The sequence below is a fragment of the Odontesthes bonariensis genome, chromosome 11, assembly GCF_027942865.1.
Source record: "Odontesthes bonariensis isolate fOdoBon6 chromosome 11, fOdoBon6.hap1, whole genome shotgun sequence".
NCBI classification, from domain to species: Eukaryota; Metazoa; Chordata; class Actinopteri; order Atheriniformes; family Atherinopsidae; genus Odontesthes; species Odontesthes bonariensis.
The window spans coordinates 5,442,534-5,469,341 of NC_134516.1; the positions used below are offsets into that span (position 1 = coordinate 5,442,534).

Sequence of the window (26,808 nt, forward strand, 5' to 3'; positions counted from 1 at the left end):
TGCCTCAGGGGGAGGAGTCTCTGTTTTAGAGGGAGGAGTCTCTTAGGGGGAGGAGTCTCTTAGGGGGAGGAGTCTCTCAGGGGGAGGAGTCTCTGCCTCAGTGGGAGGAGTCTCTGCCTCAGTGGGAGGAGTCTCTTAGGGGGAGGAGTCTCTGCCTCAGGGGGAGGAGTCTCTGTCTTAGTGGGAGGAGTCTCTGCCTCAGGGGGAGGAGTCTCTATCTTAGGGGGAGGAGTCTCTCAGTGGGAGGAGTCTCTCAGTGGGAGGAGTCTCTGTCTTAGGGGGAGGAGTCTCTGTCTCAGGGGGAGGAGTCTCTTAGGGGGAGGAGTCTCTCAGGGGGAGGAGTCTCTTAGGGGGAGGAGTCTCTCAGGGGGAGGAGTCTCTTAGGGGGAGGGGTCTCTTAGGGGGAGGAGTCTCTTAGGGGGAGGAGTCTCTTAGTGGGAGGAGTCTCTGCCTCAGTGGGAGGAGTCTCTGCCTCAGGGGGAGGAGTCTCTTAGGGGGAGGAGTCTCTGCCTCAGGGGGAGGAGTCTCTGTCTTAGTGGGAGGAGTCTCTGCCTCAGGGGGAGGAGTCTCTGCCTCAGGGGGAGGAGTCTCTATCTTAGGGGGAGGAGTCTCTCAGTGGGAGGAGTCTCTCAGTGGGAGGAGTCTCTGTCTTAGGGGGAGGAGTCTCTGTCTCAGGGGGAGGAGTCTCTGTCTCAGGGGGAGGAGTCTCTGTCTCAGGGGGAGGAGTCTCTGTCTTAGGGGGAGGAGTCTCTCAGGGGGAGGAGTCTCTTAGGGGGAGGAGTCTCTTAGGGGGAGGAGTCTCTCAGGGGGAGGAGTCTCTCAGGGGGAGGAGTCTCTTAGGGGGAGGAGTCTCTCAGGGGGAGGAGTCTCTCAGGGGGAGGAGTCTCTCAGGGGGAGGAGTCTCTCAGGGGGAGGAGTCTCTTAGGGGGAGGAGTCTCTCAGGGGGAGGAGTCTCTCAGGGGGAGGAGTCTCTTAGGGGGAGGAGTCTCTTAGGGGGAGGAGTCTCTCAGGGGGAGGAGTCTCTTAGGGGGAGGAGTCTCTTAGGGGGAGGAGTCTCTCAGGGGGAGGAGTCTCTTAGGGGGAGGAGTCTCTTAGGGGGAGGAGTCTCTGTCTTAGGGGGAGGAGTCTGTTAGGAGGAGGAGTATCTGCCTCAGGGGGAGGAGTCTCTGTCTCAGGGGGAGGAGTCTGTTAGGAGGAGGAGTCTCTTAGGGGGAGGAGTCTGTTAGGAGGAGGAGTCTCTGCCTCAGTGGGAGGAGTCTCTGTCATCAGGGGGAGGAGTCTCTGGGGGAGGAGTCTCTGCCTCAGTGGGAGGAGTCTTTTAGGGGTTGGAGTCTCTGTCTTAGGGGGAGGAGTCTCTCAGGGGGAGGAGTCTCTGTCTCAGGGGGTGGAGTCTCTTAGGGGGAGGAGTCTCTGTCATCAGGGGGAGGAGTCTCTGTCATCAGGGGCAGGAGTCTCTGTCTTAGGGGGAGGAGTTTCTATCATCAGGGGGAGGAGTCTCTGTCTTAGGGGGAGGAGTCTCTATCATCAGGAGCTAATTCTGCTACGTAAAGCAGGAAGCTCTGTCTCTTCTGTAGTTACCTGCGTCTCTTCTTTCTTTACTTTATTTATTATTATCATTACAACCAGGGCTCTATATTTACTTTTTTCATCACCAGCCAATGTGGCCAGTAAATTTCTCAAGTTACCAGCCAATCAGAATATCCACTAGCCACATATTTTTCCCTGCAAAAAAGACGAGATGAGACCCACTCATTTCAATATATTGACTAAAGCTTAAATTAAAGGCTTAAATAAAAGCTTAAATTCATTTTACAGTCAAATTGGGAATGTATATCCAATTAAAAGAATGACAATCATTAAACTTATGTACATACAAAACTTATTTTAACATTTCATTACTCCTCAACCCTCACATACTATTCAGGGTCACATTTTGTGTACGTCAAAAAATTACTTTAAAACTGATTTATATTCATGTCAACCCTGAATCTACAAAAATGGAAATATTGAACAACTTTCTAACCATGTTTTAGTGCTGCGGATAATGCACAAAATTAAACACAATGTGCAGAGACTAATTATGAGGGGGATACTGTGAGATGCTTAAACATCGTCCGAGCTCTCTGAACTGTCTTCGGATCCGTCTAAATCAGTTCCATTTTCCCCTTTTCACACAAAGTGGGGCCGGCGTGTGCGCAAACTGTCACCATGCCGGATTCCAATTTTTTCAAAATATCATCCTCCTCCTCCCCTCCTTTGGCAGGCATATCTTTTCTCTTCACGGCCGGCTGTCCCAACCATCGCCACATTTTCTTAGTGTTTGCGTCTGTATTTGTACCAATAACACGCTGGCAAATAATGCTCGACCCCGGCTCAATGCATTCATTCACCATGATGGAGCAGAGTCGCCTAAATAAAGACAGAAGTGTCCCAAATACAAAAATCAAATGCTGAATGACAGACACCCCATTTGTGCATGTTAAGCTAACTGCTTGTTAATACGATCAGTGTTTTATTACTTTGCATGTCTTCCAAAAGAGAAAATAATCAGACGCAGGGTAGCAAAACATGATGGGCGTGAAAACGAAACTCAGAAAATCAGCTCGGCGCATGGGCAAAGTAGCAATTCTCGACAAGCAGGAGAAATCGACTGAACACCGGCGTCTATCGTATTTCCAAACCAAGAGGGACCCGCTCCCCTAGTGCGGCAGCCTCGGCGGATGCGTTCCCATAGAAACTGCGCTCGCGCGTCCCGCGCATAGACTGCCCATAATCATTTCGCCTCCCGCGAAATAGATGGTAAAGTTCCTCACTTATCATCGGCCAAGCCGGCTAGTGAGTTTTTTTTTAATACAAGCCAAAAATAACTTTCACCCGCATTTGGCTGGTGTTCATTTTGAGCCCCGATTACAACTCATCAGTGCTGAGAAGAATATTATTATCACCCGTCTTTTGGCCTCTCGCAGAGACACAAAACGACATGGGATAATCCATTCAAAAGCACCCAACCAGCCCCAAACTCAGAGAAACTCTGTTAACAACTCTGTTGTTTTATTCTCCAAAGATGGACTTTTTCAAGGGAAAACTCCTGCTTTAGTAACTTTTCATTCGCCTGCTTTTTCTTTCCTTGCAAAGTAGTCATATTTCTACAACAAAGGCTGATATTTGGCTTTATTTTACCAAACTTACCTGCCGCTCAAATTACAATCAGTCTAATTAAGATCCAAGCTAAACTATGCCACCTGCTTACAGTGTGGAAACACAACTCAGAAATGCACATTTCACAAACCAAAGATGGGATGAAACTGAAACCTTAAGTATGAAAACGGATCACTTTGGCTTTCTTTATGCTCGCTCCTGTTTAGCAGCCACGTGTGGATGGGACGTGCCGTACTTTAAACGCTACACAAGCTCAGCTCGTGGCATCACTCACCCACAGGAACTACAGCTCAAAGCTGTTTTCAGTCATTTTGCTCATATTCTTCACTGGAGCTTTTATTTTCACACACACACTTGGCTTCTATTCATTCGGACGTGCTGCAGCGTGGAGATAAAACTATTTCCGGTGCAAATAAAAGCACAATTCAGGCAAATTCACTTCAGTTTTATTTTGACACCATATTTATAAATCACAACAAACATCACCTTAGGAGGCTTCTAAAGGTAAAGTCCTGAATTACAGCACTGATGGCAAAGCCCAGACATCCACTTATAGTTCAGGGTATCAAGCACACATTTCAGAAATATGCTTTCATGTTGACAAAGTAACCGCCATCAGAGCAGAACAGACTCCGGGACTGATCGTTCCATCCAAACGCACAGTCTCTGCCTCCTCCTCTCCTGCTGATTCCTCTGTAACTCACTGATATATTAACTCCTCCTCTCCACTCCACCTCCCAGTGACAGCGGCCAGTCAGAACATTTCCACACAGCAGCTGAGGACACCAGCCATGAAACCTGTCTGGATGATCAGGATATGACTGAACCTCCTCCACATGTGTCACCTTCCTGTTGTTGTCAGACAGTTTCAGGACTCTGTCCACTGTGTTTGTGTCGATTGTGAGTCTGCAGGAATCTGATGGAGAGAACAAACACAGTCCAGCTGCAGTTATTGATCCATCATCTGTTCACTTTGATCAATGAGTGATGTGACAGTGTGGCGATGGCTGGATGTCATGAATCAGATGAAGAACACACTCACACTTCCTCAGCCCTGGTGTCAGCCATCGTTCTCCAGCAGGCTCCACCCTGAAAGCAGGAGGGGGGTCAGAGCAGCATCAAAGATGAACATTACATGGCTCTCACACACACACTGTTCTACACTGAGAAAGGAACAGTCCAACATCTGGACACATCCACTGGAATGGAGCATCTCTAAAGTTTTGAGCTGTGGTTTTCATTCTTTGTTAATCCAGTCTCTCCTGGAGCAGAGATGACTGTGACAAAAGGCAAAAGGTTTATGTTGACTCTCGGTTAAAATGCATGATGAACAAACTCTGTAAGAGTAAATACTAGGGCTGGGTAACGATTAAAATATTTCATCTAATTTATTTATTTTAAATGTGCTGCCATATGAATGAAAGTGCCATAACATTTGATGCGCAAATCCATTTTTAACATCAGCATCTTTCTGTAGTTTTTATGTAGAAGCCTCGCTCCACTGTCTGTTTCCTTGAATGACTTGCTGCTATCAGTTGTGTGTTTTGCCTTTAAGTGATATTTTAGACTGGAACTACTACGCTGAGAAGACAATTCAACTTGGCAGTGTTTACAGATGACTTTGGTTCTGTCGACTCCGCCGTCTGGAAGAACTTTAAAATGAAAATGGCCGAGTAAAAGTTCCGTACCCTTCTCCATGTTTGGTGGATCCACCGATTACTTTCTTTTCCTGTTCCACAGCAGACAGCAGCAGACTTTTACAAAATAAAAGCCTGTGAGCAGCAGACTTTTACAGAATAAAAGCCTGTGAGCAACAGACTTTTACAAAATAAAAGCCTGTGAGCAACAGACTTTTACAAAATAAAAGCCTGTGAGCAGCAGACTTTTACAAAATAAAAGCCTGTGAGGCCGCCTCAACAATGGAGGCACGGAACATGGCCCATTCGGGCTCAATGTCCCCCACCTCCCACGGGACATGGTTGAAACTGTGCTGGAGGTGGGAGTTGAAACTCCTCCTGACAGGGGAGACATTCCCAACAGACCCTCACCATACGTTTGGGCCTGCCAGGTCTGACCGGCTTCCTCCCCCACCAGTGGAGCCAACTCACCATCAGGTGGTGATCAGTTGACAGCTCCGCCCCTCTCTTCACCCGAGTGTTCAGGACAGACGGCCGCAAGTCCGACGATACAACCACAAGGTCGATCATCGAGCTGCGGCCCAGGGTGTCCTGGTGCCAAGTGCACATATGGACACCCTTATGCCTGAACATGGTGTTCGTTATGGACAGTCCGTGACGAGCACAGAAGTCCAATAACAAAACACCCCTCTGATTCAGATCGGGGGGGCCGTTCCTCCCAATCACGCCCTTCCAGGTCTCACTGTCATTGCCCACGTGAGCATTGAAGTCCCCCAGCAGGACGAGGGAGTCTCCTGCAGGAGCACTCTCCAGTGCCTCCAGGTGGTCTTTTAATAAAGACCACCTTTTAATAAAGAGTTAACGCGATAATAACGAGTTAAATACTAAATAAATCAATTGTACTGTTACTAAATTTGGCAATTAAAATGCCAACAATTCATCAATGTCTAAATGCAAACCAAGAATTTTATGAGATCACATTTTTTCAGAGTTAATCAAGCACTTTCCATTCTTTTTTTACATTGTCAAATGCCAGCACATCCCCCGTTTTATACAGCAGCTGCATAATATCGGCACAAAAAAGACCTCCGTGCAAAGCTAGCACTTTGGTAATGCCACAGAGCAAAGAGAGGTGGCTCAGTGCAGCATCACTGTGTGCTTACAAAGAGAAGGCTGGATCTGTGGGATTAGCTGTGTGATAACGGTTTCATTGGTTAAAGCGGTGCGCCACACTGAAAAAAGATTACAGCAGAGAAACAAACAAAGTAAATGCTTCCAGCTCTTCCTCCTCTATCAGACAAACCTGAGAGTTTCCAGTTTGCAGTTTGGATCTTCCAGCCGATCAGTGAGCAGCTTCACTCCTGAGTCTCCTGGATGGTTGTAGCTCAGGTCCAGCTCTCTCAGATGGGATTTGGGGTTGGAGGTCACAGCTTCAGCCAGAGAAGCACAGCCTTCCTCTGTGATCAGACAGCCTGACAGGCTGTAAAAAAATAAATCTGGTGTGAAACCACTTCTGGTCTCTAATATGTCATATCCCCATGATAAAAGTTGAGAAAAATCAAGAAAAAATAGATTGTAAAATATTCTCAGAGGAATTGTAAACTGCTTAGTAAATTAGCTTAAAGGCTAAAACGTTGGATCAATACTGACCTTAGAGTTTTCAGTTTACAACAAGGACTCTCGAGTCCTGTAGACAGAAGCGTCGCTCCTGAATCCTGCAGGTCATTGTTAGTGAGGTCCAGCTGAATCAGACTCGAGGACTTAGAACTCAGAACTGAGGACAGAGCTTCACAGCTTCTCTCTGAGAGCTTACAGTCATTCAGCCTGTAAAGGTAACAATCAAATAAGACACAATTTACAATAAAAATGTTGTTGACTCTCAACATGAGTATAAACTCACCAAACAATTCATTCTCAAAACCTCTCAAGTTCTTGGAGTAAATTCCTAGATGTCCACCTGAGGAATCCCCTGCTGCTTCAGCTGGAAGATATAATCCTTCTGAGTCTTAAGTCATCGGCAGAGCCTCCACCCACCTGACTGTGCCTGGTAGACCTCTAAAGCAAAGTGCCCAGAAGGCACCTTTGTCAGGTCAACTAGCATGTCTCTAATATGGAGAAGCAGCAGGGAAAGTAGAAACACTCTAGAATTTCTGAACCTCACACCCAATTTCAAGTAAGATCCGTCAACCTGCTGACAACAGTTATTTCAATCTATATAATTAGCAGTCTTGCTCTTGGTGTCAATACCCTTATTCAATAGCCAAGCGAATGTGCAAATGTAGAACCGGTGATTAATCAAAACCTTTGCTTTACGGCTCAGCTTTTTCTTCTCTCTTTGTACACCAACTCTCTTTGTACAGTTTCGAGGCTAAGAAAAACCTATGTTGTTCCATTACTTCTAAACGGGACCCTGAAATACTACAAATAGTCCACCTGAGAAAAATAAATCAATCAGTTCTCTCATCTTGGTAAGGCTGATTAGCATTCCGAGTATCAGTGGTGTTTCTGCTATGGTGCAAAAAAACATGATTTGCAAGAAGAGGTTATGTAACCACCTGATCTTAAAGCTGCAGTCTGCAACTCTTTTTCAAGCATAATGCCTGGAACTGTCCGGGGATTCTGAAAGTAGTACATTAAATACCCCAATACAAAAAAAAAAGAGTTCTCTAGGTCCCCTATATGTCCCGCTAGGTCCCTCCAAAGCCAGCAGGCTTGTTTACAAAATTGCAGACCGGACCGGTAAAAGGTAACCAATCAGGTTACGAGCTGGGCTCTGCTGCCTGTCAATCACCGATTGTGCACGCGCGATACAAGGTAGGCTCGTCCCCACGCTTATTTATCTGGACTATTGAACTTCATTACGGGCTAGTCTACTTACTGTGTCTTCCATGATCGCAAATGACAGGTGAGTTGATGAATGAGGAGTCGTGTACGAGCATCTGGCGTGCACGTAGACGTGCACGAGTTCTCATGTGTTTTGATGGGGCGGGACAGGAAGTTGAATAACTTTTTATTTTTCGGTTAAAAAATAAGCATTTCTTGCATTTTGCGACTACGGAGGTCACCGTTTTCAACTTCAAGCGTTCTGATAGATCATGTAAACTCTTAAAATGCCAAAAATTAGGACTTTACGTATGACAACAACAAATCCTGCAGACTGCAGCTTTAATGTCCGATGCTTCCCTTACCATGGCTATGCCAAAGAATTCTGCCAGTGAAAACCATGAACAGGAGCAGAAACAAAGTGCAGCACTGGTGAAGTTCAACACTAACACTGACTTAATGCTGACCATATAAACACAGCCCTCACTCTGAATCATAATACTTTTCCAGATTAGCATTAAAAATTAAATTTGGTTTGGATGACGCCTCTGAGGAAGCACCACCTTATGATGGTGGATCCCGAGAGCTGTTTTGTCATGGGCGTGAGCCTTGTATAGTCTCCCTAGGCAAATTGGTTTTAGGGAGGAGCCAGACAAATAGCGAAAAATAAAGACCTTTTCAGAGAACCCCACCTTCTTAAAGTCCCTGGGTGGAGTCCTGGAGGTGGTACCAAATGGGGATTCCACTGTTTCTCTGGGAGACTTCAATACCAATATGGGAATGGATGAAATGAACTGGAGGGGTATGGTTCTAGATCTGACCCGAGAGCTGTTTTGTTCTTGGACTTCTGTACAAGTCATGGATTGGCCATAACAAACACCATGTTCAAGCATAAGGTGGTCCATAAGTGTTCTTACTACAAGGGCATCTTAGGTCAAATGTCAATTTCATAGTCGTATCATTAGACCTGCTGGTGTTTGTCTTAAACACAGGGGTGAAAATCTCACCTGATCACCATCTAATAGTGAGTTGGATCCGGTGGCAGGGAAGACTGCCTGGTAAACCCGAATAAGCAGTGAGGGTGAACTGGGAAAGTCTGGTGGAAGCCCCTGTCTGGAGGAAACTTCAACTCACACCTTTAGGATTTTTTTAAATTCTATTTATCTATTTTTTTTACATGTACTGAGAGAGGACGCGCTGACGGGCAACAGTTGAGGGAAACCTTAAAGCTAAAGTAGGAGGCTTCTAGGGCACGGTCATCCCAGGGCTTACCTAAAACAGCCGACTGGTACGGAAAGGCCACAGCATCGGTGGCTACAGAAACTAAAACATGGGTGTGAGAGAAATTTGGCAAGGCCATGGAGAAGGATTTCCTTTAGGAATTTTTGGACCTCCGCTAGCAGCAGATGCTAGCAAACAATGCTTTCTCATCAACAGTGATGGATCAAGCCGGAGATGTACGCAGCGTAACTCGTAGTAATGCATGTGTACCATTAATTACTGCGTTTAAACATTTTGGATATATTAACCTCATTAAACAGTTGTACTGGGAGACCTCCATCTTTATAAGAAACATGCCGATAATGTAGCGTTAGCACACCGAGAGCGAGGAGGGGACCGGTGTTGTATTGGAAACACACCTTATCCACACAGCTGCAGGTTGATGAGTTACAGAACGGAACTGTTCAGCTAGAAAGTTTCAGCTAACAAAGTAATGTGGGAACAATAATGTTCATCTTTCAGAAAGTAACAGCAATAACTCCTCAGAAGTTGGTGTATATCATCTTCATTAGCTAAGCTGTTAGCGTTAGCTGCTGCTAAAGGAGCAGCAATAACTCCTTAGAAGCTGGTTTACGTCACCTTCATTAGCTAAGCTGCTAAAGAAGAAAATAACTCAATAAATAAACCAGGAGGAATTATTTCTCAGATGCTTCCATTTCCCTGCTCTTTCAACTCTGAGAGTTGGAACTGATCCCTCTTTGTCGCTCAGTTTCTTCAGTCCAGCGTTGAAATGGACCAAGTTGTGGAATTGTAGGGGCCATGTGTGGGTGTGGCTGTGGTGTGCACGCCTGGTTGGTGCTTTGGTGATGGGTGTGTCACTCTAGGTGTGTGTTCTGTGGTTTCAAATAGTTTTACTTACCTGTGCGCATGACCTGACTTGGAGGATGTAGTAATGGGGTGAGCTCGGGGGTGAAATGTTTTGTTGACCGCAAACAGCTATGAAATATGCTTCATAGAGACCCAGTCCCTTCCCCTCTCCTTCATTCTGCTGCCCCTGATCTTCTTCCTTACCTGACCCACCTCATTAACACGTCTTTGACATCAGGCTCTTTTCCTTCTGCTTTCAAGACTGCCAGAGTCACTCCTCTAAAGAAACCAGCTCATGACCCTTCAGAGATCAAGAATTACAGACCGGACGAATAACCGACATCCCTTCTACCCTTTCTGTCCAAAACTCTTACCTCCACCAGAACAACCTTTTGGACCCTCACCAGTCCGGGTTCAAGGTGGGCCCCTCACCTGAGACGGCCCTCCTAGCAGTAACTGAGTCACTCCAAACTGCTGGAGCTAACTCTCTCTCCTCTGTCCTGATTCTCCTGGACCTGTCTGCAGCATCTTAGATGCTCTTAGGACATCTCCTGTTTCGTTCCAGCTTCCTACGCACCTATTTGTTTCCTAAATTGTCTTTTTCCCATTTGTCTAGGTACCTAACTTACTGCACTTACTCTAGCACTTCTCAAGCTCTTAGCTGTTTGGTTTTGGAAGGAAATGCACTTGTGATTTCTTGTGTTCTTTTGCCTACCCATGTGGAACACATTTATTGTAAGTCGCTTTGGATAAAAGCGTCTGCAGAATGACCGTAATGTAATGTAATGTAAGTAACTCATATTACAAGTCTTCTATGTATGTTTTTTGGTTCCTTGCATACGCTGAATAATATTTGATGCATTATGCTACGTTATGACATGGAAAAAAAAGAAACAAGAGACCAAGAAGTTACATCTTAGTGCGCGCCATCAATTATCTCCCGTGTTTAGCCTACCGTGACAGCTGAGTAAAATTGGTTTGGACGGTTAGCCGCAACAGGGATGAAAAGTGGTTGCTGCACATACATACACCTCTTTTGCTAACTCTGCTGGAACGTTACCTGCAACCTTAGAGGGATTGCATCAAACCTCGTCTCTGGACCTTAAGAGTGGTGAGCCCTCATGGCCTTTGACGTCACTATTTTGGGTACATAGGACGTAGGAAGTCCAAAATCTGATCCAATAGCATTACCACCTCCACCTGCAATCCTAGAGAATTTGCAACAGACTCATTTTCTGTATATTGTGGGTAGTGGACCTAAAACACCCTCGGAAATTCCTATGTAAGGCTGGGCCTGAGCAGACTCTGCAGTCAACCTAGCCAAAAGATGCTCTACCAATAGGACCAGTGGGTCCCTGTTTCTCTGTTCTGGATTTACTCATGACAATGCCCTTATCACCCGGGTCACTAGGGGGTCTAAGAGATCATGTTTCCCTGGATAACCCAAGCCTATTTCAAGTGGAAGACCCTGTCAGGAGCATTTAACCCCAGACAATAGAGCCATTAGGATAAATAGACCAAACCAATGCTTATGCCACATACCCTGTCCACCAGATCACAACCTAAAACAAACTGCATTTTAATTATGGGTCAAATATAAAAGGGGTTGAAATTTGTTATGTGATACAAAAGGATAAGCATCTATATGACGGTGGAGAGTTGTTAGTTTGGGCAATGATGTAATCTCACTTAGTTTGATGATGTGGTAGTTGACTTGAATTACAACAAGACTGAATGAAGATATAGAAATTCCCATTATACTATGTCAAAGCTTTGATGATTTTTTCTGTATAAAATAATGGCCGTTTTTTTCTTTTTATCATATTTAAGAAACTTAATTACTCTGACCTGAGAGTTTCCAGTGAACAAGAAGGACTCTTCAGTCCAGCAGACAGCTGCTTCACTCCTGAATCCTTCAGGCTGTTGTGACTCAGGTCCAGTTCCTTCAGACTTGAAGCCTGGGAGCTGAGGGCTGAGGACAGAGCTGCACAGCTTCTTTCTGAGAGGTTACAGAAACTCAGACTGGAAGAAAAAGAAAATATACTAAACTACTACTTCCTACTTTTTTTTCTCTTGAAAAGATGATGAAGTCCTTATATAATAATGAAGAAATCCAACAATGTACTTACAGAGCTCTCTTTGATGCTTTGATAATAGGCAGCAGCCTCAGAAGAGCCTCCTCTGAAGGAGAGTATTTCTTCAGGTCAAACTCATCCAGATGTTGTCCTGATGACAGTAAGATGAAGACCAGAGCTGACCACTGAGCAGGAGACAGTTTATCTGTGGAGAGACTTCCTGATCTCAGGTACTGTTGGATCTCCTCCACCAGAGAACGATCATTCAGTTCATTCAGACAGTGGAACAGATTGATGCTTCTCTCTGCAGACAGATTCTCACTGATCTTCTCCTTGATGTAATCAACTGTTTCCTGATTGGTCTGTGAGCTACATTCTGTCTGTCTTAACAGGCCACGTAGAAGCTTTTGATTGCCCTGCATTGAAAGACCCAGGAGGAAGCGGACGAACAGGTCCAGGTGTCCATCTGAAGTCTGTAATGCTTTGTCAACAGCACTCATGTAGACGTCAGTCTCTGCTGATTCATCTTCTTTTGTTTCAGAGAGCCAGGATGTTTTTTGTTCTCCCATCAGGTTGAGTCCAGAGTTGATGAAGGTCAGATGCACATGAAGAGCAGCCAGAAACTCCTGAACACTCAGATGGATGAAGCAGAACACCTTCTCCTGGTACAGCCCTCTCTCCTCTCTAAAGATCTGTGTGAACACTCCTGAGTACACTGAGGCTGCTGAGATATCGATGCCACACTCTGTCAGGTCTGATTCATAGAAGATCAGGTTTCCTTTCTGCAGCTGTTCAAAAGCCAGTTTTCCCAGAGTCACAATCATCTTCCTGCTCTCTGGACTCCAGTGTGGATCTGTCTCACTTCTTACATCGTACTTGAGCTTCTTCACTTTGGCCTGAACCACCAGGAAGTGGATGTACATCTCAGTCAGGGTGCTGGGCAGCTCTGCTCCCTCTCTGGTGTCCAACACATCCTCCAGAACTGTAGCAGTGATCCAGCAGAAGACCGGGATGTGGCACATGATGTGGAGGCTTCGGGATGTCTGGATGTGGGAGATGATCCTGCTGGCCTGCTCCTCATCTCTGAACCTCTTCCTGAAGTACTCCTCCTTCTGTGGGTCAGTGAACCCTCTGACCTCTGTCACCATGCCAACGCAGCCAGCAGGGATCTGATTGGCTGCTGCGGGTCGTGTGGTTATCCAGAGGCGAGCAGAGGGAAGCAGCTTCCCCCTGATGAGGTTTGTCAGCAGCACATCCACTGAGGTGGGCTCTGTAGCATCAGTCAGGGGCTCCTTGCTGTGGAAGTCCAGAGGAAGTCGACACTCATCCAGACCGTCAAAGATGAACACGACCTGGAACTGTTCAAAGCTGCAGATTCCTGCTGCTTTGGTCTCAGTAAAGAAGTGATGAACAAGCTCCACCAAGCTGAACTTTCTCTCTCTCAGCACATTCAGCTCTCTGAAAGTGAATGGAAACATGAAGTGGATGTCCTGGTTGGCTTTGCCTTCAGCCCAGTCCAGAGTGAACTTCTGTGTTAAGACTGTTTTCCCAATGCCAGCCACTCCCTTTGTCATCACTGTTCTGATTGGTTCATCTCTTCCAGGTGGGCCTTTAAAGATGTCTTCTTTTCTGATGGATGTTTCTGCTCTGCCTGCTTTCCTGGATGCTGCTTCAATCTGTCTGACCTCATGTTCATCATTGACCTCTCCGCTCCCTCCCTCTGTGATGTAGAGCTCTGTGTAGATCTGATTCAGAAGGGTTGGCTTTCCTGCTTTAGGAATCCCCTCAAACACACACTGGAACTTCTTCTTCAGAGCAAATTTAAGTTTATGTTGGCAATTTCCGGCAGAAGTCCCTACATGAACAGAATAGAATTTTACTGAGTGATTGGAAATGTCGAATTCAGTTAGTTAGTACACATTAGAGAAAATAAACAGACAGGCTTGTGGGAAACGCTTCTAACAAGGTTGCTCTGTGCATCACTGTAGAAAATCAAACAAAGATAAAGAGTGAGACATTTATTATCTTACATATTCATCAAGAGGTTGAGGGCAACATCTTAGCTACAAAAATACTCTTGGCACACTGACATTACTTGATATCTTAAGAGACCAGGGTGACATCTTGTCTGGCAGAGTGAGTAGTGCACCTGCCACTGCTTTTGACAGGCAAGCAGCATGCAGCGATGATTCACCCAGCATCTGCCGAGGGGAACCTTCCTCATGTACATGAAGCCATCCTTAAGAGGATGGGGTACTACCTTGAAGACCATTGGTATCTGTTTTTGTCATACAACCTAGGGTCTATGGATTGGCCATTCATGTTTATGAAATTGATGAGTCAAGAATGGGTGAGACTACCCTGTATCACTGGAGGCTGTGATTACCCAGGTGAAGGATGACCTTCCTGAACATCCCAGAGGAAGGATACAAATTACAGCCAGCTTGGCTGTGCAGAAAAAACGGCCATATTGGAAGAAGATGGAGCTGGGCCCAGAATGCCAACTGGTCAATTCATCGGCTATTCCAAAGACACTCTTGCAGCACTGCTGTGACAGGTCGTCTCTCAGGTGAGAATCCCAAAAGAGATTCTCTCTGGCAGGCAGACTCAATCAACTTTGTGAATTATGAGACATCAAATCTATTTTGGTGCATATTTGAAAAACATAATGAATCTCAGATCCGACTTATCTTTCTCAGGCTTAGTTTGGTTTGGTTGGATATCTCCCTGGCCTTGGTGAGCACATGGTTAGATATTTAATTTTAGTGTCTTGGAATGGGGGCATTCAAGAAACAGAATTTGTTTTCAATGGCAAATAATATCAGAGCTGCAGTGGTATGTCTTGGAAACTCTGATCACATCTGGTCGTGAGTTGGATCCATTGGGGGGGGATTGACAGACAAATCTGGTAAGCCCAGAGTGAGGATGTATTGGGAACGTCTAATCAAGGCCTCTGTCTTCACATCTGGAAGAATTTCTCTCACATACCAGAGGTTGGTGGAGTAATTTGGGAAGACTATGGAAAAGGACTGTTGGTTGGCCTCAAGGATGTTCTGGCAAACCATTCGATGACTCAAAGAGGGAAAGTAGGGACCTTACCTGGTTTTGCTTGACCTGGGTGGAGAATTTGCTGACCTGAACTTGGATATTGTCAGGCAGTGGAAAGAGCACCTTGAGGATCTCTTCAAACCAGCTAATATGTCATCTATTGAGGAGGCTGAGTCTCAGGACTTGGGGGAAAGCTTGTCACCTTGTTGGTGGAAGTCGTTGAGGTAGTTAAAAAAGCTTACCAGCAGCAAAGCGCCAGAAAAGATTTGCCCTGAAATGCTCAAGGTTATGGACATGGTAGGGCTGTCTTGGCGAACACGCTTCTTCAATGTTGCATGGAGGTCTGGGAGTGGCAGACCAGGTGGTGGTTCCCAGAAAGAGGACCAAAGATTGTTTTCCAACTTCAGGGGGATCACATTACTCAGCCTCCCAAGGAAAGTTTACTCCAAAATGTTGAAGAGGAGGCTCCAACCAATTGTTGAACCTCAGAGTCAGAAAAAGCAGTGTGGTTTTTGCCCCGGTCGTGGAACACTGGACCAGATCTTTATTCTCACAAAGTTACTGAGGGGATCATGGGAGTTTGAACATCGAGTCTACATTGTTTTGTAGAAAAGGCTTACGGCTGTGTTCCCCAAGGGATTCAGTGGGGGATGCTGAGGGAGTATGGGGTATAGGTGCTACTTTTATGAGATATATGGTCACTGTATAACCGAATTTTTTACAAAAGTGATGGACCAAGCCGGAGATGTACACAGCGTAACTCGTAGTAATGCATGTGTACAGTTAATTACTGCGTTTAAAAATTTGGATATATTAACCTCATTAAACAGTTGTACTGGGAGACCTACATCTTTATCAGAATCATGCCGATAATGTAACGCTAACACACCGAGAGCGGTACACGGCGTTCAATGCAGCAGCGAGAGTGAGGAGAGGACCGGTGTTTATGACCTTATCCACACAGCTGCAGGTTGATGAGTTACAGAACGGAACCGTTCAGCTAGAAAGCTTCAGCTAACAAAGTAATGTGGGAACAATGATGTTCATCTTTCAGAAAGGAACAGCAATAACTCCTTAGAAGCTGGTGTACGTCACCTTCATTAGCTAAGCTGTTAGCGTTAGCTGCTGCTAAAGGAGGAAATAACAGCAATAACTCCTTAGAAGCTGGTGTACGTCACCTTCATTAGCTAAGCTGTTAGCGTTAGCTGCTGCTAAAGGAGGAAATAACAGCAATAACTCCTTAGAAGCTGGTGTACGTCACCTTCATTAGCTAAGCTGTTAGCGTTAGCTGCTGCTAAAGGAGGAAATAAAAGCAATAACTCCTTAGAAGCTGGTGTACGTCACCTTCATTAGCTAAGCTGTTAGCATTAGCTGCTGCTAAAGGAGAAAATAACAGCAATAACTTCTTAGAAGCTGGTGTACGTCACCTTCATTAGCTAAGCTGTTAGCGTTAGCTGCTGCTAAAGGAGGAAATAACAGCAATAACTCCTTAGAAGCTGGTGTACGTCACCTTCATTAGCTAAGCTGTTAGCGTTAGATGCTGCTAAAGCAGAAAATAACAGCAATAACTCCTTAGAAGCTGGTGTACGTCACCTTCGTTAGCTAAGCTGTTAGCGTTAGCTGCTGCAAAAGGAGAAAATAACTCAATAAATAAACCATGAGGAGTTATTTCTCAGATGCTTCCATTTCCCTGCTCTGAAGTTCAGGCTCTGAGAGTTGGAACTGATCCCTCTTTGTGGCTCGGTTTCTTCAGTCCAGCATTGAACTGGACCAAGTTGTTAAAACAGTGGGATGAAAAGTGGCTGCTGCACATCCACAGTCTTTAGCTAAGTCTGCTGGAACATTAGCCTCAGATAGAGTTTATCCACAGTCTGTAGCTAACTCTGCTGGAACATTAGCCTCAGATAGAGTTTATCCACAGTCTTTAGCTAACTCTGCTGGAACATTAGCCTCAGAAAGAGTTTATCCACAGTCTTTAGCTAACTCTGCTGGAACATTAGCCTCAGATAGAGTTTGTCCACAGTCTGTAGCTAACTCTGCTGGAACATTAGCCTCAGATAGAGTTCATCCACAGTCTTTAACTAATTCTGCTGGAACATTAGCCTCAGAAAGAGTTTATCCACAGTCTTTAGCTAACTGTGCTGGAACATTAGCCTCAGATAGAGTTAATCCACAGTCTTTAGCTAACTTTGCTGGAACATTAGCCTAAGAAAGAGTTTATCCACAGTCTGTAGCTAACTGTGCTGGAACATTAGCCTCAGGTAGAGTTTATCCACTGAGCTCTGATATCCTCTGAGGCTGCTGCTGGATGGAAGATGCATGCTCCTCAGTGCAGCTGACAGCAAAACATTTCCACCAGAAGCTGGCTTCATCTAGCCTGGCGACGCCATCCTACGTACTTCCGCCCAAAGATTTTGGCTCCGCACATAGTCTGGCCAAATCCCCCTACCTCGGTTTGCTCAGTGTTTTGCCAATCAGCAAACAGTTGCGAGTGGTGACGCAGAACTCACGCGCGGAGTCCATTGTAGTCCATATAATTGTAGTTCAACCGCAGCGGAAATAAACATGGCGACGGAAGAACGCTAGAAGCTATCCATGAAGTTGTCTCAACTCTGGAGAGCATTACACAATTAAAACAAGAGCAAGAGGAATGCCTCGTCAATTTTGTTAGTGGCAAGGATGTCGTAGCTCTCCTTCCAACTGGCTTTGGGAAAAGTTTGGTTTATCAAATGGTACCGGTATAATGAAAGTGGATGTGGGAAGCGTGATTCGCGAGCTAGAGCCTTGCGAGAGTAAGCATGAACCTCGGCGCATAACCTACGTCCTTTCCAAACATTACTGATTGGTTAAGGGAACGCCAATGAATTTAAGTTGCTGAGTAAGGTCCCACCCTCCATGGAAACGGATTCCTCTTGGGTTTTTCCAGACTGTTTGACGGAGTCAACAGTCGGCTTTTGCCCAGGCTAGGCTTCATCCGTCCAGCAGGGGGGATGTGAGTGGGCGGGGCTTAGTAGAGGAGGCGGAGTCAACTTAAGGATTGACGTACTTTAGAAATGAAAATCAGAACGGCTCGTTAAATGAGGAACTTTCAAACAAAGGGGAACTAAATGAATACCAGGGCTGTGTTTTTGGGGAGGAACAGGAAGAAGGGATTTTTACAGAATATGTCACTTTTAAATTAGAGTTAGAGAATATCGTTCAGTTTAGTTTGCATTTCGTTGGATAGGATAGCTATTGTTATTTTTGCCTTGGGTTAAGTTTTTTGTTATATTTCTCACTTGTTGTGAATCATAAATATCAGTGTTTTGTTGGTGGTTTGGTTTGTCAGATGCTGACTTTGATTTGGGGGATGAGTCGGGAAAAGCATTTATGTTTTATTCCTACACATGAGTGGGGCATAACAGTTCGCCCCATGCTGTTGCAATTGTGTCAAATACAGACAAAATTATTCAGATTAATTCACCCTTCATGCTGTATATAGACAAATTTGTACATATTATATTGAGATATAATCCCCATCCCTTAGAGAAATCCTCTTACTGCTCTGCAGACGGTCAGCCAGCTCCTCCTGCTTCATTCTCCTCAGGAAGTGAACTGTGATCTTCACTAATGCCTCTCTGCTGCTCCTCTGCTCTTCATCCTCACCCTCCCTCTGACTCTCTAAGCATTCTGGGTAATCTGGACTCAGAGCCTTCTGCATCTTCTTCAGCTCCTCCTTCACAAAAGTGAGCATGTTGTCCTCCAGCAGCTGGAACAGAAAACTATATGAATGAGCCCATCAGACTGAAACCATGGAGCCAAACATCAGATCCATGTTGGACACACTGACAACCCACTGGTCTACAGAGTGCAGCATGGAGATGGCTGTGAGCAGAACAGATGGGAAAGTAGTTGTTGTACAAGTACAGACCATAAATATGGAGTCCAGCTGTGTTTGATGCTGCTGGGCAGACGGACCACTGGGACCCTCTGAGCTCTGCTGGTCCACTCTGTGGAGGAATCATGAAGAATGAGCTCACATTGGGCCTCAAGCAACAACCATTCAAACGCACAGATTTATTTATAAATCGTGCGTACGAGTGATTTAAGAGAATTTCCGCATTCACCAATATTTTCGTATTTTACGTTTTCTTTCAGGTACAAACAGAATTTACGAGTGATCCAGACGTGTCGTAGGAGTTTCCTAAAATAGTCCGCTGTTATTCCAATCAAGTTTGCTTGACTAATGAATTGTACGTTTAATTACTTTGAAGCAATCATAAATAATTATATACAATATATCCCATAATAATGCTGATATTATTGTTTGACTTAAACTATGCACCAATTGAAGATTAATCTGACTCTGTATATAACAAGGTCAATGGGAAGCTTAACCAGCGGCTGACTTTCTGCTTTTGGATGCCTTAGTGCGTCAGGCTCTTGGAAGAGAGCGTGTGTTCCGAGACCGTGTAGATATCCTTGAGGAGACAAGGATGTCGGCTGACATCGTGATTTAGATTGCCAAGGACTGTGCTGCTGCAAATATGCAGCTTGCTGGAGCCACAACTCCAGATAGAAACACGCCCATCAAACCCAATTCCACCACACGCCCAGGACCTCACCACCCTTGGATTTTTGGCCACAGGAACCTTTCAGAGGGAGATTGGAGACAGATCGGGGGTGTCCCAGTCCTCTGTGAGTCGTGCGCTCCCCTTGGTCATCAAAGCTCTCATCAGGTTATCACCCATGGTACATCAGATTCCCATACACCGCTGTCCAACAAGTACAGATTAAGAGGGACTTTCATGCCTTGGCTAGACTGCCAATCATAACCGGAGCACTAGACGCATATACGCATCAAAGCACCCGTGCTGTGGTGGAGCGCACTGAGCTGAAGGCCAGGTGGGTGTGTCTCCATACAGCGAGGGGGAGGGGGGGGCAAACTGCTCTGTAACCCAGAGAAGGCATGCCAGATTTACACAATATTGCCATGAACGAGGGGCTCCACCTGAACCAGCCCAGGCAGACCAGAAGGTGTGGTGCCAGAAGACCCCCCTCATGGACCGCCCCATCAAAGTGCCATCATGATGAGGCAACAACTGATTGCACGGCTTTAGTTGGAGTCATTGAGCGCCTGCCCATGGCGAGACGTTTTTTTTTAAGCTGTTTTCATATCAAACCATTTCTTCTTTATTTCGGTGACATTACGAACTACAGGTGACAATAAACAGCACTCGTAATAACTTCCCATTTCTTGGCTTTAGCAGGTCCCGTAATTCCACTGCTGACTCTGCTAAAAATGACAGATTTTCCTTTCTGGATCTCTGAAAGCAGAACTTCAGTCTCAGAGCCCCTAAAGTTGTTCTTTCTGCTCCTTGATGCCATTCTCACGACTCAACACTTCCTGGCACAGCAGAGAGGAAGGACAGCCTTATATGGTATCATTTTGGGCGTGTAGTATGCAAATTTACTATCCTGTCTGCAGCTGCTTGGAGCTTTCAGCTCACTTTGGTTGGGTCCCAGCAGCTCTCACCAACCCCTTCAGAAAGCTTTCCCTCCCTGCTGAAGTGCCCTGGAGCAAGGCAGCCAGAGCCAGTGTGTGCTGGGATCAGACTGGTTGTACTGGGCAGCTCCCAGTGTTGGACAGATAGATGTTTAAAACAGAGTCATCAGTGAGAGAACTTTATCTGTGTCAGTAAAGTTGTACCTCTGAACATCGGGGTGGTGCCTTTTCCTTGGAGAATGTTTCATAGACCGCTCAGTATTCTGGGACTCAGAGCTGGATTTAGGTTCAGGTGAGCCCGGTTCTTCCAGCTTCATCCTAAACAACACAAAATCATTGCTTCACTGCACTCAAAAGACAAAAACACATGTAATGAATACATCTGAAAGGATATTTCTGAACATTTTAGAAAATATTCAAAACCATATCTGGTCTCCAAGTCGAGACCAGACTAGGTTCTAGGGCCGGTTACCAGTTTCAAAGTATGAAAGGTATACCGAAGTTTGAAAAAGTCAAGGTTTCAAAACCACTAAAATTTTCTGTCATACCGTCCTTGCTGTATTTTTTTAAATTATCATTATTTTTGTTATGTTATGTGCTCCGCGGGCAGCTCCGCGGGCAGCTCCGCGGGCAGCTCCGCGGGCAGCTCTGCGGGCAGCTCCGCGGGCTGTATGATGGCTGAAGGAGGCGAGCCCCCCGAACTTTTCCCCCGTCTGTTTTTTGGTTGCCTCCACCGTGTTAAGGCGGTAGCATGGTTGCCGCGTCTGTCACGGCGGTGTCGCACCGTGACGTCAAAATGACGTTTCAGGCCTGGCGCTTGCCTTGAAAAGACGGCGCAGCGCGTTGTCGTGCACCAGTCGATTTTTGTAACTTGGCGGCGCCGAGCACAACGAACCGGATGGACCGATGTGAGACCAGGCTCAGTGAGGAGGTGCGTTTGTACAGGCAGCTGTAGGAAACTGCAGTGAAACAGCACAGGGACCAACGTAAACTCCCAAAACTGATGCACAGAGATGGGCAGAACTTTGGGGAAAGAGGGAGAGTTCTGTAAGAATGTGTGGAAGAAGCTACAGGACAGATACGTGAAGGCAAAGAAGAGGGCAGAGACTATGTTGAAGCCGGGGGATTCAAACCTTCACCTCTTTTAACTGAATTAAAAAATTAAAATGATCCGAAAACTGCAGCAGTATCATTAATTACAGTATTCCTGCTCTTGACAGCGGCATTGTTTTCTTCTCCACATTCCTGGTTGTAGAGTAGAGGTAACCTTCACGTAGCAGCGCCACCTCTGTGACGGAGAAAATTGCAACTACTGGCGCGCAACTACTTGCGCCACTATATAGGGTCCTATGGCGGGCACGAACTCGTGACGTCATCAACACCGCTCGTGCTAATAGACGCGGCAACCATGCTAGAGCCTTTAGAAACAAAGCACAAAGGCGCCCCCTGCTGGACCAGCTGCTGTCCTACAGACACTCAGAAACACCTCCTCCAACATCATTCTTTCCTCTCTGACTGCTGTGTTGGTGGGAAACATCCAACACACACCGCTTCACATATGAACAGAGAAATGGATGTGAAACAGAGCTGAGCTCACATTAAACACATGTTGGAGTAAAAACTGTTCAAACTGACTCATTTTACTCTGTTACAGCATTTACACTCAGCTCACCTCTGAGGGGACGGATGTGGGGCTGATTTGAAGTCAAGAGGATAAACCATCGACAGGTCACTCTTAAAGGACACACAGCTGGGTCCAGGTCCAGGTCCAGGTCCAGGTCTCTGATGGCTCCTGACAGAAAAACACTTGTTTTCTTCAAACTAAAGTATCAGTGATAGTGTTTGAGTCTGCAGTGAGACGGCCTGTCAGAGAGTCAGTGTGGCTGCTGTGGAACAATGTTACAGCTCCCCCTGGTGGCAGCTCTGTGATCTTACAGAGCTCAATGCTGATAAACACACACACTCTGAAGCTTTTAACCCTCAGATTCAGACCAATCACCAGCGACCCTCAGCTGCTGCATTTTACTCTGTTACAGCATTTACACTCAGCTCACCTCTGAGGGGACGGATGTGGGGCTGATTTGAATTGAAGAGGATGCTCCATTGACCAGTCGCTCTGCATGGACACACAGCTGGGTTCTGGTTCTGGTTCAGGTTCAGGTTCAGGTTCAGGTTCAGGTTCAGGTTCAGGTTCAGGTTCAGGTTCAGGTTCTGGTCTCTGGTGGATCCTGATGGGAAAAAAATGCTTTTCAGCCTGCATGCATGATATACTTAATAACCTCTAAATCAATGACCTGATGTTAACTTACTCTGCTTTGGAGGCCTGTAATTTGAAAAGTGGGAGATCCTTCTGCCAGTGGCTCTGTGAGGACCCCCTCCTGGGTCCAGGTCTCTGTCCCTTCCTGTGAATAAAGGTGGTTTGGTGATGTGAGCGCTGAGCTGGGACATGGAGGAGAGTCATGGAGAGTTAGAGATGGTCACCTCACCTCTGAGCTTTGCTCTGGCTCTCATGTTCCCCACACAGAGAGGTTTCAGTGTCCTCACTCTGATCCATGCTGCTGAACTCACATCAGCTCACACACACTTTCTACCTTCTTCTGCAGAGGAGACACACATCATTCATCTGCACAGCAGCTCACACACACTTTCTACCTTCTTCTGCAGAGGAAACACACATCATTCATCTGCACAGCAGCTCACACACACTTTCTACCTTCTTCTGCAGAGGAAACACACATCATTCATCTGCACAGCAGCTCACATCCTCCTCTCCATCGTTGATGTAAAAAGATCAGCGGCTCCTCTGATATTTTAAATGAATACATGCAATAAAAGGTCAAAATTAACCAGAAAACTTTTCAAAACTTGAGCCACAGCAACAGTGGAGAGGTCCTTCTCAAAGCTCAAGATTGTGAAAACCAGGCTTAGAAACCAGTGTGGGCAAGAACGGGTGTCCGACCTCCTCCTCCTTGCCATAGAGAAAGACATTGAAATTAACAAGCACGAGGTGCTGTTAAAGTACACTGCTACACTCTGTACCGCTACACGGTTACTGTTACACTGCTTAATATTTCAATAAAGACAGTGTGCTTTGTTGTTGCTGTTTTTTTTTTTTTTTTTTGGGGGGGGGGGGGGGGGGTGCCCTTTCTTCAGGTTAGAGCAACTGCCCTTCAAGATTCCTGTGCACGTCCCTGGCTGACAGACCGTCTATCAGATGATTTACCGTCAGGTTCGAATGTTATATGCTCAAGTTAAGTTCTAGTTCGGAAATTTGGATATTGCTGAAGATTCAATATAATATATTATATATATTATAAGGGCTGGGCAACGATTAAAATGTTTAATCTAATTAATCACATGATTTCCATGATTAATCACGATTAATCGCATTTGTACGCAGAATCCCAAAATGAATCCAAAAGTAGCATATAGCTTATAGCATTTAGCTTTATTTTAAATGTGCTGCCATATGAATGAAAGTGCCATAACATTTGTTGTGCAAACACACTTTTAACATCAGCATCTTTCTGTAGTTTTTATGTAGAAGCCTCGCTCCACTGTCTGTTTCCTTGAATGACTTGCTGCTATCAGTTGTGCGTTTTGCCTTTAAGTGATATTTTAGACTGGAACTACTACGCTGAGAAGACAATTCAACTTGGCAGTGTTTACAGATGACTTTGGTTCTGTCGACTCCGCCGTCTGGAAGAACTTTAACATGAAAATGGCCGAGTAAAAGTTCCGTACCCTTCTCCATGTTTGGTGGATCCGCCTATTACTTTCTTTTCCTGTTCCACAGCAGACAGCAGCAGACTTTTACAAAATAAAAGCCTGTGAGCAGCAGATTTTTACAAAATAAAAGCCTGTGAGCAGCAGACTTTTACAAAATAAAAGCCTGTGAGCAACAGACTTTTACAAAATAAAAGCCTTTTACAATAATCAAATAAATAATAAAACCTGCATTAATGCGCGACAAAATATTTATCGGCGTTAAATAATTAACAAGTTAACACGATAATAACGAATTAACTCGCCCAGCCCTAATATAATATATTATATATATATATATATATACATATATATATATATTATATATAAAATATAATATATTGATTAAGTTAAACTGAACTTGTTTAGATCATATTGTAGCTCACTGCATACGGCACACTTATGGTTTGATTCTAAAAACAGCCAGCCTTCAGAGATGGAAGGTGGCTCATAATGATGCATTCAGACTTTAGTTAAAGAAGCCCAGATGGAGCAGTGTCAGTGAACTGTTTGTGTCTGCGAACGTCAGCTCTTTGATGGCTGTTTTAAGGAAGCGTATGTATCAATTTATTTTCCGGCTAAATGAGTCTAATAATAGAATTATCCTACTGTTGACTAACATTAAATATAGTGCAGTAAGATATATTTCTGTATATTGGAAACATTGATATGATTGCCTCCTAAAAGATTAGGAGTGTTTTTTATTATTTAATTTTTATGAATGTTCTTTTTTATGTACTTTTCTTCTTTTATCATTGATTGTTTTTCTATGTGATGTGGTCTACGAGTCTTTAATAATTCTATCTATCTACAGAGATCCTTCAAACGTAGCCTACTGTAAGCACCCTTTATTTAATATTATATCGAAGTATGTAGTCGAGTCTTCAGGAAATGTTGCAGTACAGGGTGGAAGAAAGAAAATCAGATGCAGAAATGGATCATATACAACTTGTAATAAAATGAAAATATCTCATTTCAACATTTCCTTCTGGTGTAAGCAGTGACTTCAGCTGGAGGAAGGCTGTGGACATTCAAAGAGCTGCAGCTCAGACACATCTGATGTAGAAATCTAAATTTCTTTAAACGGCCTTGTAGCGTGAACAGAAAATATAGAAACAGTCGGAGCTGCTCAGCGGCCGTTCGGCTGCACTCACCCCGCATTCAGAGGCTCGGACAGCGGGAAAGCAGCAGCTCTTCCTCCACAGAACGATCCAGGCAGGAAAAGCTGCCTTCACTCCCCAGAAAATAGGGAAAGAAAGTACCAACAAGTTAATGTTCAACCGCTGACCAACAGTCCGCAGACTCACACACAGACACAATATGGCGGACGGACAAATTTCTGACCGTCACAAATGTTCGCTCCTATTTTACAGTTTCAGGAGCGAGTCTGTTCACGTGACCAATGAGCACACTCCGTCTGTTTCTGTAAGAACTGAGCTGCTGACAGTAAGGAGTGAAACATTAAAAACGGCTTCCATTACCTTCAGATGCAGATTTACACGGTGGAGTTAATCTGCGCCACAACGAGATGGAAAGTGAAACTTAATTCAGAGAAGAGGAAGTGTTCAAGCAAAATGTGTCCTCCTGTGGTTGGACAGATCCACAGAAACAGATTAGAAACAGATCCACAGAAACAGATTAGAAACAGATCCACAGAAACAGATTAGAAACAGATCCACAGAAACAGGTTAGAAACAGATCCACAGAAACAGATTAGAAACAGATCCACAGAAACATATTAGAAACAGATCCACAGAAACAGATTAGAAACAGATCCACAGAAACAGATTAGAAACAGATCCACAGAAACAGATTAGAAACAGATCCACAGAAACAGATCCCCAGAAACAGATCCACAGAAACAGGTTAGAAACAGATCCACAGAAACAGATTAGAAACAGATCCACAGAAACAGATTAGAAACAGATCCACAGAAACAGATTAGAAACAGATCCACAGAAACAGATTAGAAACAGGTTAGAAACAGATCCACAGAAACAGATTAGAAACAGATCCACAGAAACAGATTAGAAACAGATCCACAGAAACAGATTAGAAACAGGTTAGAAACAGATCCACAGAAACAGATCCACAGAAACAGGTTAGAAACAGATCCACAGAAACAGATTAGAAACAGATCCACAGAAACAGATTAGAAACAGATCCACAGAAACAGATCCCCAGAAACAGATCCACAGAAACAGATCCACAGAAACAGATCCACAGAAACAGGTTAGAAACAGATCCACAGAAACAGATTAGAAACAGATCCACAGAAACAGATCCCCAGAAACAGATCCACAGAAACAGATCCACAGAAACAGATCCACAGAAACAGATTAGAAACAGATCCACAGAAACAGATTAGAAACAGATCCACAGAAACAGATCCACAGAAACAGGTTAGAAACAGATCCACAGAAACAGATTAGAAACAGATCCACAGAAACAGATCCACAGAAACAGATTAGAAACAGATCCACAGAAACAGATCCACAGAAACAGGTTAGAAACAGATCCACAGAAACAGATTAGAAACAGATCCACAGAAACAGATCCACAGAAACAGGTTAGAAACAGATCCACAGAAACAGGTTAGAAACAGATCCACAGAAACAGATCCACAGAAACAGATCCACAGAAACAGGTTAGAAACAGATCCACAGAAACAGATTAGAAACAGATCCACAGAAACAGGTTAGAAACAGATCCACAGAAACAGATTAGA

At 44.8% G+C, this 26,808-nt stretch overlaps 1 protein-coding gene across 1 annotated transcript in view; it reads right to left on the reverse strand.

Moving 5' to 3' along the window:
- LOC142391170 (uncharacterized) overlaps nucleotides 1-25,475 on the reverse strand; it is a 49,844-nt gene extending 24,369 nt beyond the window's left edge. Inside the window, exons 1-14 of the mRNA XM_075476947.1 lie at nucleotides 25,235-25,475; nucleotides 22,802-22,912; nucleotides 22,625-22,717; nucleotides 22,370-22,543; nucleotides 21,988-22,107; nucleotides 20,520-20,633; nucleotides 18,741-18,819; nucleotides 18,371-18,578; nucleotides 11,837-13,637; nucleotides 11,556-11,729; nucleotides 6,447-6,620; nucleotides 6,100-6,276; nucleotides 4,202-4,248; nucleotides 3,744-4,075 (exon numbers count right to left, since the gene is read on the reverse strand). Of these exons, the coding sequence (XP_075333062.1) occupies nucleotides 3,744-4,075; nucleotides 4,202-4,248; nucleotides 6,100-6,276; nucleotides 6,447-6,620; nucleotides 11,556-11,729; nucleotides 11,837-13,637; nucleotides 18,371-18,578; nucleotides 18,741-18,819; nucleotides 20,520-20,633; nucleotides 21,988-22,107; nucleotides 22,370-22,543; nucleotides 22,625-22,717; nucleotides 22,802-22,869 (3,561 nt within the window). The 5' untranslated portion in view covers nucleotides 22,870-22,912; nucleotides 25,235-25,475. The remainder of the gene's footprint in view (nucleotides 1-3,743; nucleotides 4,076-4,201; nucleotides 4,249-6,099; nucleotides 6,277-6,446; nucleotides 6,621-11,555; nucleotides 11,730-11,836; nucleotides 13,638-18,370; nucleotides 18,579-18,740; nucleotides 18,820-20,519; nucleotides 20,634-21,987; nucleotides 22,108-22,369; nucleotides 22,544-22,624; nucleotides 22,718-22,801; nucleotides 22,913-25,234) is intronic.
- Between the last annotated feature and the right edge of the window lie 1,333 nt (nucleotides 25,476-26,808).